This window comes from Capsella rubella, unplaced genomic scaffold (assembly GCF_000375325.1).
Source record: "Capsella rubella cultivar Monte Gargano unplaced genomic scaffold, Caprub1_0 scaffold_7, whole genome shotgun sequence".
Classification (NCBI taxonomy): domain Eukaryota; kingdom Viridiplantae; phylum Streptophyta; class Magnoliopsida; order Brassicales; family Brassicaceae; genus Capsella; species Capsella rubella.
Window position 1 is genome coordinate 17260783 of NW_006238917.1, and position 14131 is coordinate 17274913.

The 14131-nt window shown below is 27.9% G+C and overlaps 1 protein-coding gene across 1 annotated transcript; it reads left to right on the top strand.

Moving 5' to 3' along the window:
- The first annotated feature begins 2067 nt into the window (after window positions 1–2067).
- On the top strand, window positions 2068–2756 carry LOC111829721. Its single transcript, XM_023779684.1, has 3 exons — window positions 2068–2217; window positions 2300–2482; window positions 2612–2756. Exons 1-3 carry the CDS (start codon window positions 2137–2139, stop codon window positions 2660–2662), a joined length of 315 nt encoding a protein of 104 aa, XP_023635452.1. The 5' UTR covers window positions 2068–2136; the 3' UTR covers window positions 2663–2756.
- Window positions 2757–14131: the final 11375 nt, after the last annotated feature.

Genomic DNA, 14131 nt, shown 5'->3' on the forward strand with positions numbered 1-14131 from the left:
AGCTTGATCGGATTCGGATCGTAGAAAATACAGAAAGTAATTAATTATTAGTAATTTTTATATTATTGTCGTTTATTTTCAACCTTAAAAACCTTCAATGAAATAATTTGATTTAAGTCTTACTGGGACAATGAATATATGGTTTGTCATGTCATATATCTTTGTTTTCAATAAATGAATTATTAATCTTAAATAATTGATAATGTTTCCCTCTTCTATTCTCTTTCGACTAATATCTCACCCAAAAAAAAAAAAATTCTCTTTCGACTAATATTATGTTTTTCCATGAAGAAAACTCATAATTAAACAGATTTCTTCAAATGGTTTTTGACTTTCTCTAAAAGAGAGTGGTAATTCAGTTCCGATGATTATATTTTCTCTATATAATCAAAGACATTATCCTTCCATTTATTCCAAACTTCTTCAAATATTTTATGCATCCTAAGTTAATTAGTTTTATGAGCTAGAATCATACAAAACTAAGGAACAATTATTAAGTATAGTTTGATTAGGGCAAGAGAAAATTCAATTCTGTATTAAACTTCACTAAAGGTTTATATGAAATTATAAAACCAGAAGCAATATGAGCTGTCTTCAACTGTGTACGTAAATTGTGAAATTTTATTGAGATATATAAATTTTAAAGACGTGTAAATGCTACACCTAATTTATTCATGCATTACAAGTAAACGAGGCAAGTGTTTAATGATGATAACAATGTATATTTGGGATAAAATCAACGTGTATGTGTATATGCATGTCTACGCACACATTACATTTGCAGAACGAAAGCTTTTGAAAATTTGAGTCGGTGAACGTAGTAAATAAGAGTTTACTGTGGTCTTAATCAAAAAGCCAAGTAAAAAATGTTAAAATATCACAGACTTTTGTGCATAGAAGAAACAAATATATAATTGAATAATTAAGCTTGCTCGTGCCTTCAAATATTTTGTTAAACTGAAAAAAGACATAATTACACATCTTTCTTTTACATATACGAAGACTAATTAACACTTTACTGCATGTATTAAACAAAAACTAGTAACGATCTATATAGAATTTTATCTTTGAATTTCCAATTATTTTATCTTTGAATTTCAAATTATTTTATCTTTGAATTTCCAATTTACAAGCTGTGGAGCATAAAGTAAACTAGACCATATATACATTTTCAATTTTCTTCAAATGGTTTTTATGAATGATCACAATGTGTATTCATGTATATTACAAAGAACATTACAATAGTACACATTACAAAGAACATTACAAAGTAAACTAGACCATATATACAAGAGTTTATGAATAATCACAATGTGTACTATTTGGGAAAAAGTCACAATCGAAATAATTGTTACAACCTCCATATTGGTTCTTTTTGATTCGGATACCAAATCAAAGTTACACACTTAATTATATACATATGTGTTTTTGTAAACGTTGTACACGTATAATTGTACATGAATGGAATTGTGACAAATTGAAAAGAATCACACAAGATTATTATAATATATCAAATAAATAACATATTTATTTATTCAGCAAAAACTATAATCTCCTACTATATGGTGTAAAGCTAAATGAAAGCTGTCGACGTTGTTCTTCACAATCAAAAGAGAAATAATTAAAACTGGCTAGAAATATTAACATATGAAATTTCAAAATGGTTATATATATGATTTGTAAAGCATGTAAGTTGAATTCTGAGTATTATGTAATTATAGAAAGTTTAGAAACGTGTAAGTGTATATGTCTACGCACAATGCATTTGCAGAATTAAAGCTTTTGAGAATTTGAGTCGGTGGGTTGATGTAATGGATGTAAAAAAGAAGAAATACATACAACTTAGAAGTAAACTTAGTAAATAAGAGTTTCCTAGTTAAAAAAGTTGTGGTCTTAATCAAAAAGCCAAGTAAAATGGTAATATTATCAAAGACTTTTGTGTGTGGAAGAAACAACATCAACACGGAATAACATCAACACCCACTTGACACACATAACATCTAATAATTCTCTATATAAACCATGCGTGGGATCTCGATCACAACATTAAGAAGAACATAAAGAGAAGAAGAGCAAAGAAAACAAATTAAGCCAAAGTCTTTCACTCTAGCTTGTTCAAACAAAGATATCAAGAAGATGGTTCTTACAAAAGCTGAGATTATGGCTGAACTAGGTCGTATCAAAGAAGTACTGGCTAAAAATAAAGAACAGGAGAAGGTAAAAGTGTTCATATATATATTTCCATTGTTTTGTCAGAAAGGTGTATATATATCATTGATTTGTGGTATAAATTAATTAGGATTGGTATGAGAAAAAAGGTATCAACGACATGTTCTATAAAATTATAGCAAACCTTGGTCCTCCAGAAAGTGAGAAAGAGATTCGTGAGACTGAGATTCTCAAGGCTGAGATTGTCGAGAAGTTAAACGAGGAGATGCGTCGTATCATCGAAGCAAAAAGAGTAAATGCAGAAGATTTGAGGGTAATATATATATTCATATAAATTCTCTTAACTGTATTTTATAAAAATTCAAATAATATTGCATACAATGTGTTATTATTTCCTTTGGAGTGAATCATTAATAAATGCTAAATTAATATATTGTTGAAGAAAATACGCAACATTATTATGGGGGAAGATGCATCATCCTCTTCTAAATAAAAGAATAATTAAGCAAGCTCTATCGGGGATCATGACAAAGTGAAGAAAAAATAGTTTCTCAATATTTTTCTTTTATTTTAAACCTTAAAAAGGTCTATGAAATAATTAATTTAGGTCATACTGGAATAATTTATATATGTTTGTCATGTCATTTATCTTTGTTTTCGAAATTTGTAAAATTCTCATATATAATCAATAATGAAGTATTCTTGAATAATTTATAATGTGTTTCTCTCTTCTATTCTCTTTAAATTTCTCTCTTTCATGTTGATGAAACTCTATTTTTCAGATTTTCATATAATTACACATCTTTCATTTACATAAAAAGTAATTAATACTCTGTTATGTTAATAAAAACTAATATGTTTTTTAGTAATATAACTCTAAATGTATATATATACATTCTTAGTTTTGGCACGTACGTTGCAAATTTTGATATGTCTTATTAACAAAACTAATTACAATGTTATTCGTATAATAATCAAATAAATATTAACCTATTTATCGTTTCAAGAAAAACTAATGTCCTACTAATTAAAAAAGAAAATACAGATAAAAGGTTAATACAGTATGGTATAAGAAAAAACAGCTAAATGAAAGCTGTCGACGTTGTTCTTCATAATCACTATATTAAAGATTATGGTTTGTAAAGTTTATTCAAATGTATTTATAGAAAGTTTAGAAACGTGTATATGTGTATATGTCTACGCACATTACACTGCAAAATTAAAGTTTATGAGAATTTGAGTCGGTGGGTTGATCTAATGGATGAAAAACAAAGAAATACATACAAAATTAGAAGTAAACTTAGAAAATTGTGGTCTCAAACTCTCAATAAAAAAGCAAAAATAAAAATGGTAATATTATCAAAGACTTTTGTGTGTGGAAGAAACAACATGAACACGGAATACATCAGCACCCACTTGACACACACTTCATCTAATAATTCTCTATATAAACCAGAGGATCAAAACATTATGAAGAACATAAAGAGAAGAAGAGCAAAAAAAATAAAAAAACTAGACCTAAGTATTTCATAATTCTTGTTCAATTGTACCAAACAAATAAAAAAAAAATGGTTCTTACAAATGCTGAGATTCTTGAGATTGTGGCTGAAATGGATCGTATCACAGAAGCAATGGCGAAAAATACTAAAAAGGAGATGGTAAAAGTGTTTCATAACAGCTTTTGTATATATATCCATTGTTCTATATATAATTCACCTTTTTGATGATTTTTTTCTATAAAATAATTAGGATTGGTCTGAAAACAAAGCTATGAACGACATGCTTAGAGCAAGGTTTGGACCTCCAGAAGATGAGGCTGAGAATCTCAGGAAGTTATACGATGAGATGCATTGTATAATCGAAGCAAACATAGAAAATATTAAAAATTTGACGGTAAACTATTTATCTAGATGCTCTTAGTTAAATATAACAAGCTTTGCTTTTGGAGTGAATAATTAAAAATGCTTATTGGATTGTTAGAATTTGATCAAGAAATTAGGCAAAGGTATTGAGGACGACAAAGATGCATCCTCTTCTAAATAAAGGAATAATCAAGCTAGATGGGATGACAAAGTAAAGAAGCATAATTAGTAATTTCACAATATTTGTTGTTTACTTAAACTTTCAAATATGTTATAAAAAATTAATATATGGGTGTTCATGTTATTTATCTTTTGTTTTGGTAATTTGTATGATTCTAATATACAATCAATAATGAAGTATTTTCTACTAATTTGCAATTCTACTAAAGCATGTCGAGTTTTCAAATGTGAATTCTGATTTTTTTGTATTTATAGAGAGTTTAGAAACGTACGTATATGTGTATAATTTCTACGCACATTAACATTTTCAGAATTAAAGCTTTTGAAATTTTGAGTCGGTGTTGAGAAAGAATAAATACATATACAAATTTAGTGGTTAATAAGAGTTTCCTAATCGAGAAAGTTATTGTGGTCTTAATCAAAAAGCAAAATAGAAATGGTAAAATATGAAAGACTGTTGTTACAAAGTTATTCATATATTACAATGAACTTGGCAAGTGTTTATGAATAATCACAATGTGTATTTGGGAAATAATTGTTACAACCTCCATATTGATGATTGTTACAACCAAATCAAAAGTTATACAAATGGTAATATAACAAAGACTTTTGTGCATGGAAGACACAACATTTGCATGGACTACAAAAAATTAATGCATTACACCTATGCTCTCTATATACACTGACGAATACAACTTATTAAAAAGGAACAAAGGAGCGAAGAGCAAAGAAAAATATAATTAGGTCTAAATATTTCATCACTCTTGTTCAAATACTACCAAACAAAAAATGGTTATTGAGCCTGAGGCTGAAATGGGTTGTATCAAAGAAGCAATAACGAAAACTGAAAAAAGAGGAGAAGGTAAATATGTTTTGTTCTTATAATAATTAACTAACAGTTTTGTTTTGTTTTTTCGATTTTTTGTGTGTACAAAGTACATATAACAAGATTTCCATTTTAAACGTAACTAGATCAATACCCATGGGTAGGAGTGTCAAAATGGATCCGAATATATGGATCAACTCAAACCAAACCAGTCTAATAACTTATTGAGTTGAACATTTGGGTTTTAATAAATTAATGGGTTATAATGGTTAATGGGTTTAGTGGATTGGGTTAAATTGAGTTTGGTTCAATTGAGTTGATAAGTTAACAAAAACCAAACCAACACAATTCATCACATCTCCATCGGCGTCTCTGTTCTTGGTTCTGCGAACGCATCAACGCACCAACGATCCATTTCTTCTTCTTTGTCTTCTCCCCAAATCGATCGGTGCCGCCATTGAAGCTCATCGTATCACTTACGAAGGCTCCTCGTATCACTTCCAAAAATCTCATCAGGTTTTTTCCTACCAATTCAATTTCAATTTCAGGAAAAGTTAGTATTAGTGTTAGATACTCCAAGCATCTTTGATTTTACTTAGTTTAGGGGAACATGATAACAAATTGGTAATCGATTTCAGCTCTATATGTGTATGGCCATATGGGCTAATCCATGTCTCTAGCCTTAAGCGTATGTTCTCATATTTTTCTCTTATGAATTTTAGATAACAATGGTGAAGTGATTATTATTCGATCAGATTTAGATTCTGTGGAAGAACATTCTATGGTTACTTAAAAGCACCATTATTCACAGGTTTTAACTCTCATCTTTTTTCAGAGCTTGTGAGTAGGTGATTGAGCAGCTTGCTTTCTTTCATTTCATTGATTAGTTTTGTTTCTTTTCATTGGTTAAGCTCTATATTGAGCAGCTGTTGTGGATCTCTTCTCTCTCTCCCCTGTAGGTGGACCGAAGAAGACCAGCTGGTTTACAGGTTGGCTGGGATAGTGGAGCATCTAGGAACGATGAGAGGTGGTCATTATGTTGGTTACATTAGAGGGATGATAGGTTAGACGTTTTTCACAATTTGTAATAGTGAATTAATTCTCTTGTTTAGTTGTAAATGGGTCAACTCATTAAACCTATTAAACCATTAATCTAAATGGGTTGTGAGTTGATCCAAACCATATGCTAAATGAGTTGGTTTTACTCATTAACCATTTAGTATTGAATCTATATGAATATGGGTTGGTTTGGTTTGGTTTAACCAACTTGACACCCCTAAATGCAACTAACTTATATATATGCTAATTCTTATTTCTTTTGGAGTGGATAATAAAAATGTTAATTTGATTATTGAAATTTTAGGATTTGATCACGAAAATAGACAAAGCTATTGCGGAGGTAGATGATGCTTACTCTTCTACATAAAGGATTCAGATGATGAAAAAGTATCAGAGAAGAATTAATTATTAGTAATTTTCATATTATTGTCGTTTATATTTAACCTTAAAAACCTTCTATAAAATAATTTGATTAAAGTCTTACTGGGACAATGAATATATGGTTTGTCATGTCATATATCTTTGTTCTCAAAATTTGTAGGATTCTCATATATAATCTATTAGTGAAGTATTACTCTTCAATAATTTATAATGTGTTTCCCTCTTCTATTCTCTTTCGAATAATACTATGTTTTTACAGTAATATATATATACTAATTATGAAGAAAACTCATAATTAAACAGATTTCTTCAAATGGTTTTTGACTTTTGTTTTTCTAATAGGTACGTACTTTCTCTAATTAGATATAAAAGAGACTGGTAATTCTATTCCGATGGTTATATATTCTCTATATAATCAAAGAAATTATCCTTCCATTTATTTCAACCTTCTTGAAGTATTTTATGTATGCTAAGTAATTTAATTTGATGTGCTAATAAACCATTAGTAAGTATAGTTTGATTAGGGCAAGATTTATTATTATTTTTATTTTTTTTGAAAAAGGCTTGATTAGGGCAAGAGTTCTGTATTAAACTTCACTGATGGCACTACTGACTAGATATCTATGCACACATTACATTTGCATAACTAAAGATTTTGAAAATTTGAGTCGGTGTTGATCTAATAGATGAAAAAACGAAGAAATGTACGCAAACTTAATTAGTAGTAAGCGTAGGAAATAAAAGTTTCCTTATCAAGAAAATTATTGTGGTCTTAATCAAAAAGCCAAGTAAAAAATGGTAAAATATTAAAGACTTTTGTGCATATAAAGGAATAAACTTTGATCATGCCTTCAAATCTTTTGCTAACTGAACAAAAAGACATAATTACACATCTTTCTTTTACATATATGCAGATTAATTAAAACTAATAACTCTATATATATACTAAGTTACTAACCTCATTATTTTAATCTTTGTATTTCCAATGAACAATCTGTGGAGCATAAAGGAAACTAGACCATATTGACATTTCAATTTCCTTCAAATGGTTTTTAGGAATGATCACAATGTGTATTCATGTATATTACAAAGAACATTACAAGAGTACGCAAACTTAATTAGTAGTAAATCAAAGTTTCCTTATGAAAATAAGCAATTATGTACATATATTTTGCATGTCCAGTAACTTCACTTAGGCACCACGCACTGACGACTAAGTTTAGTTCCTTTTTACGATGCAATTTATTATTCACAAGTTATTCATTTATTACAAAAGAACATGAAAATGAAAATGTGTATTTGGGAAAAAATCACAATCCAAATAATTGTTACAACCTCCATATTGGTTTTTTTTTTCTTTGTAATATATGGATTCTCTTACAAAGTTCCAAAAATTATGAAATCTTTTTGATTAGGATACATCGTAAATTTGCAGTTTTTTATTAACAAATTTCATTTTTTTGAATAATAATATATCAAATAAATACTGTACTCAAAGTTTCAAGAAAAATATTAATTTAAAAGAAAAATACATTAAAAGGTAAAGAAAACAGTGTTAACTTTCTTCTTCACAATTCACAGCCACAACCCAAAACAATGATGTGGTTATCTTTCGGATTACAAAGCATATAATAACTTGTTTTCAAATGTGTAAATTATGAAACTATCAGAACAAAAATATATGAAACATATGAAATTAAATTAAATTCAAGGTTTTCTTTTGTAAATCAAGTGTTTTCAATTTATAATTCTGAACATTTAATGTATTTAGAGAAAATTTAGAAACGTGTAGATGTATTTGCAGGACAAAGTCTTTGAGAATTTGATATGATCAAAAAGCAAAGTAAAGAATGGTAAAATTATCATTCCTCTGAATGAAAAGAATGGGTTTTTTTTATATATGCATGGTACTAATCTTGACCATTACCAACAATTCTCTCATTTGGCACATGCATGTTATATAAAAACCCCATGCATGTTACATCCTTAGGCACCATGCTCTGGTGAAAAAATCATATATTTATTTATATTATTATATACAACAATATGGCAGAATTCTAATTACTTTTTCCTTTTTACTTTTGTCTATCTACAATGCATGTTCAATGACATGGTGACGTATATGTTGAAATTCAGTATGCATGTCACCAGCGATTTAATTAGTTTAGTGCCATTACATTATTAGTTTCGGTACGTTGCAAATTTTGATATGTCTTATTAACAAAATTAATTACAATGTTTTTCGTATAATAATCAAATAAATAATTCCTATATATCGTTTCAAGAAAAACTAATGTCCTACTAATTAAAAAGAAAATATATATAAAAGGTAAATACAGTATGGTGTAAGAAAAAAACAGCTAAATGACAGTTGTCGACGTTGTTCTTCACAATCACTATGTTAAAGGTTATGGTTTGTTTTGTAAAGTTTATTCAAATTTAGAATTCTGAGTACTATGTATTTATAGAAAGTTTAGAAACGTGTATATGTGTATATGTCTACGCACATTACATTTGCAGGATTAAAGTTTATGAGAATTTGAGTCGGTGGGTTGATCTTATGAATGAAAAACGACGAAATAAATACAAACTTAGAAGTAAACTTAGAAAATTGTGGTCTCAAACTATCAATCAAAAAGCAGAAATAAAAATGGTAATATTTCGAAGACTTCTGTGGAAGAAGAACAACATGAACACGGAATACATCAGCACCCACTTGACACACACAACATCTATAATTCTCTATATAAACCAAAGGATCAAAACATTATGAAGAACATCAAGATCAAAGAAAAAAAAGATTATAACTTGTTCAAAGAAACATATCAAGAAGATGGTTCTTACAAACGCTGAGATTCTTGAGCTTGAGGCTGAAATGGATCGTATCGAAAAAGCAATGACAAAAAATGAAGAACATGAGAAGGTAAAAAGTGTTCATTTCGACACTCTTATAATTAATTAACAGCTTTCTATATATATTTCCATTTTTTTGTGTGTACAAAAATATATATAACTAGATTTGTTTTGTATATAATAATTTAGGAGTGGTATAGAATCAAAGGTGAGACTGATATCCACAAGAAGTTCGATGATGAGATGCGTTGTATCTTCATCGAAGCAGACATAATAAATCTCAAACATTTGAACGTAAAATATCCATTTAAATGCTTTTATTTATTTATAATAACGTTATTATTTTTATTTGGAGTGAATGATTAAAAATGTTAATTGGATTATTGAAATTATTAGGAATTGATCAAGAAAATACGCAAAGCTATTGTGGAGGAAGATGCAGCAACCTCTTCTAAATAAAAGAATAATTAAGCTTGCTCGATCGGATAACAAAGTAAAGAAAAAATAAATTAATAGTAATTTTCGTATTATTATTAAATCTGTTATGGAATAATTAATTATTTATGTCTCTTGCTGGAATAATGAATATATGATTTGCCATGTCATTTATCTTTCTTATAATTTGTAAGATTCTCATATATAATCAGATATGAAATATTCTTCAATAATGAATAATATGTTTACCTCTTCTACTTTTTTCGATCTCTCTCATATATATATTTATGAAACTCCAATTTTCAGATTTTTTTTTAAATAACCGAAAAAGACATTGTTTTATATTAAAAAAACTAATATGTTTTTTTCTAGTAATATAACTCGAAATATATATAGATATACTAAATTACTAACCATGAAAAAAACACTCATAATTAAAAAGATTTCTGCAAATGGTTTTTGACTTTTTTCCTTTCTAATGACTACGTACTTTCTCTAATTAGGTATAAAAGAGAGTGGTAATTCATTATTTTTTCTATATGTATTAAAGTTTATAGAGAGGTGCATGTGTGTTATCAAAGACAACATCCTTCCCATTTATTCCAAACTTATTGAAATATTTATGTATGCCAGAAATCATACAAAAATAATAAACAGTTTGGTTAGGGCAAGAGAAAATTCAATTTTGCATGTCGACCGGTAACGTATTAAACGTATCAGTACGATTTATTATTCACAAATTACTAACTCTTTCTAGTAATATAATATCACATAAATAACCGATTCAAAGTTTCTCAAAAATTGTAACACTAAAAGGGGAAAAAAAGAAGAAGCTAAAATCAAAGTTTTCCAGCGTTAAAAAAACAAAAAAAAAAAACAAAATCATGTCCATGTTCTTCTTCACGATCACAAAAAAAAAAAACATTACTCTTTGGAAAGAAATTATAAAACCAGCAGCAATATGAGGTGTCTTCAACTGCACGTGTAAATAGTGAAATTTTTATTTAGTTTAAAGATGTGTATGTGTAATCTAATATGATGTATTACAAAGAACATGACAAGTGTTTATATGATGATCAACGCGTATGTGTATATAGTTCTACGCAAACATTGCATAATGAAAGCTTTTGAAAATTTGAGTCGGTGTTGATCCAATATAATGGATGAGAAAGAATAAATACATATACAAACTTAGTAGTAAACGTAGTAAATAAGGTCTTAATCAAAAAGTTATATTAAGGTCTTAATCAAAAAGCAAAATAGGAATGGTCTTAATCAAAAAGCAAAATAGGAATGGTAAAATTTCAAAGACTTTTGTTACAAAGTTATTCATGTATTACAAAGAACTTGACTGTACCAAAGCTGGAGATCACTTTAGCATTCCTTAGCTCAACAAGCACTCTGTTGTGGCTGATGCCACAAAATTAAAAAGTTATACTTTAAATATTGACCATTACCAACATAGTAATCTAAACGTAACGTGTATGGTTTATATGTCTACTCAAATTACATTTGCAGAATAAAGGTTTTGAAAATTTGAGTCGGTGGGTTGATCTAATGGATGAAAAAAGAAGAAAAAATGCATATATACAAACTTAGTACAAGTAAACTTAGTAGTAAACTTATTAGTAAACTTAGTAAATAAGAGTTTCCTAATTGAAAAAGTTGTGGTCTTAATCAATAACCAAAAATAATAATGGTAATATATCAAAGGCTTTTGTGCATGGAAACAACATCAACGCGGAATACATAACTTAATGCATTTCACCCACTTGACACATACTACATCTATAATTCTCTATATAAACCAGAGGATCAAAACATTAGGAAGAACATAAAGAGAAGAAGAGCAAAGAAAAAAAAAACTAGACCTAAGTATTTCATAATTCTTGTTCAGTACTACCAAACAAATCAAGAAAATGGTTCTTACAAATGCTGAGATTCTTGAGATTGTGGCTGAAATGGATCGTATCACAGAAGCAATGGAGAAAAAGGCTAAACAGGAGATGGTAAAAGTGTTTCATTTTGATGATATTCTTATAATCAATTAACAGATTTTGTATATATATCCATTGTTCTATATATAATTCACTTTTTGCTATAAAATAATTAGGTTTGGTTTGACAACAAAGCTATGAACGACATGTCTATAGCAAGAAGTTTTGAGACCGAGACTCTCAAAAAGTTTGACGATGAGGTTCGTCGTATATTCAAAGCAAATCTAGAAACTACAGAAAATTTGACGGTAAACTATTAATTTACAATATAACAATACATATAAGTTACTATTTGCTTTTGGAGTGAATAATTAAAAATGCTTATTGGATTATTAGAATTTGATCAAGAAATTAGGCAAAGGTATTGAGGACGACAAAGATGCATCCTCTTCTAAATAAAGGAATAATCAAGCTAGATGGGATGACAAAGTAAAGAAGCATAATTAGTAATTTCACAATATTTGTTGTTTACTTAAACTTTCAAATATGTTATGAAATAATTAATATATGGGTTTTCATGTTATTTATCTTTCTTTTCGTAATTTGTATGATTTTTATATACAATCAATAATGAAGTATTTTCTACTAATTTATAATTCTACAAAAGCATGGCGTGTTTGCAAATGTGAATTCTGAAATTTTATGCATGTATGTGTATATGTTCGACGCATATTAACATTTTGAGAATTAAATATTTTGAAATTTTGAGTGGGTGTTGATTCAATGGATGAGAAAGAAGAGATACATACAAACTTAGTAGTAAACTTAGTAATATATAAAGCAATATATAAATGGTAATATAACGAAGACTTTTGTGCATGCATGTATGGAAAAAACAACATGGATCATCACGGAATACATAAAATTAAGGCTCTCTATATAAACTGACGAATGACGAAGAGCAAAGAAAATTCAGGTCTACTTATAATAATTAACTACAGCTTTGTATATTTTTTTTTTCCATTTTTTTGTGTGTACAAAATATATATAACTAGATGTCTTTTTTTTTTGTTTTTTTTTTTTTTTGAGTATAACTAGACTAGATGTCTTTTGTGTAAAATAATTAGGATTTCAATAGAATCAAAGGTGAGATTGAGATTCACAAGAAGTTTAACGATGAGATGCGTTGTATCATGAAACATTTGACGGTAAAGTCTCCATTTAAATGCTGTTAATTAAATATAAGAATGCAAATAATTTATACACACTTTATGTTTTTTTCTTTTGAGCCCAAGCTATGGATACTTCACTAACAGAAGAATCTAAAACTACAAAAATAATTATACAATCTTTATGTTATATAATAACATGCACTTTTTATATATAATAAAACCCAAAAATAAATTCCACTAATATAAATATATATACTAACCATGGAGAAAACGCATAACTAAACAGATCTCTTCAAATGGTTTTTGATTCGGATACGTCGTAAATTTGCAATTTATTATTAACAACATTTTTTCTTTTTCGAATAGTAATATGTAATATATATATTAATTTACAGATTTGAAACTTATATATATATATATATATATATTCTAAGTTTCAAGAAAAATTATACTAATTAAAAAAATACACTAGAACGTAAATATGGGCTGTCAATTAAAAAAAACATCCAAATCATACCCCAAAAGAATAATATGAAATTTCAACTAGTGCTGTTGTAAAGCATATACCGTGTTTTCAAATCTGTATATTATGAAAAATTTTAAAAGAAAAAAGTATATAACATATGAAATTTCAACTAAGTAAGAAGGTAATTATGGTTTGTAAAGCATTCATGTTTTCAAATGTAAATTCTCTTAATATTTATGTATTTATAGAACGTTTAGAAACATGTATGTTTACATGTCTACTCAAATCAAGAAAATGGTTCTTACAGATGCTGAGATTATTGTTTTTTTATTACTTTCCCTAATTAGGTATGAAAGAGTGGTATTTCAATTTTGATGAGTAAAACTCTGTATTTAAAAAAGTTTATCGAGAGATAATGCTAAGATTTATGAAATATTATATTTTATGAATGCTAAGTTAATTTGATATGCTAGAAATCATACAAAAGTAATGAACAAGTAGTAAGTTAGGGCAATAGAAAAATCAATCCTGTCCAGTAACGTATTAAGGCACCACTGACGACTAAGTATGTTCAGTGCCTTCTTACAATATTCTTTAATTGTCACGATGAAACTTATTATTCACAAATTAGTAAGATTTTCTAGTAATAAAATAATAAATATATAACACATGCAGATTCAAAGTTCTTCAAAAATTGTACTAATAAAAACATGGAAAAATACGAAGCTAAAATCCAAGATTCATGTCCATATTGTTCTTCTTCAAGATCGCAATATAATTACACCAAAAAA

What these genes read in the sequence shown, in the direction of transcription:
- LOC111829721 (XM_023779684.1), top strand. Translation starts at nt 2,137, where the DNA reads ATGGTTCTTACAAAAGCTGAGATTATGGCTGAACTAGGTCGTATCAAA. An exon ending in AAAATAAAGAACAGGAGAAG is followed by an intron (nt 2,218 to 2,299) that starts GTAAAAGTGTTC and finishes TAAATTAATTAG; the next exon opens with GATTGGTATGAGAAAAAAGG. An exon ending in TAAATGCAGAAGATTTGAGG is followed by an intron (nt 2,483 to 2,611) that starts GTAATATATATA and finishes ATATTGTTGAAG; the next exon opens with AAAATACGCAACATTATTAT.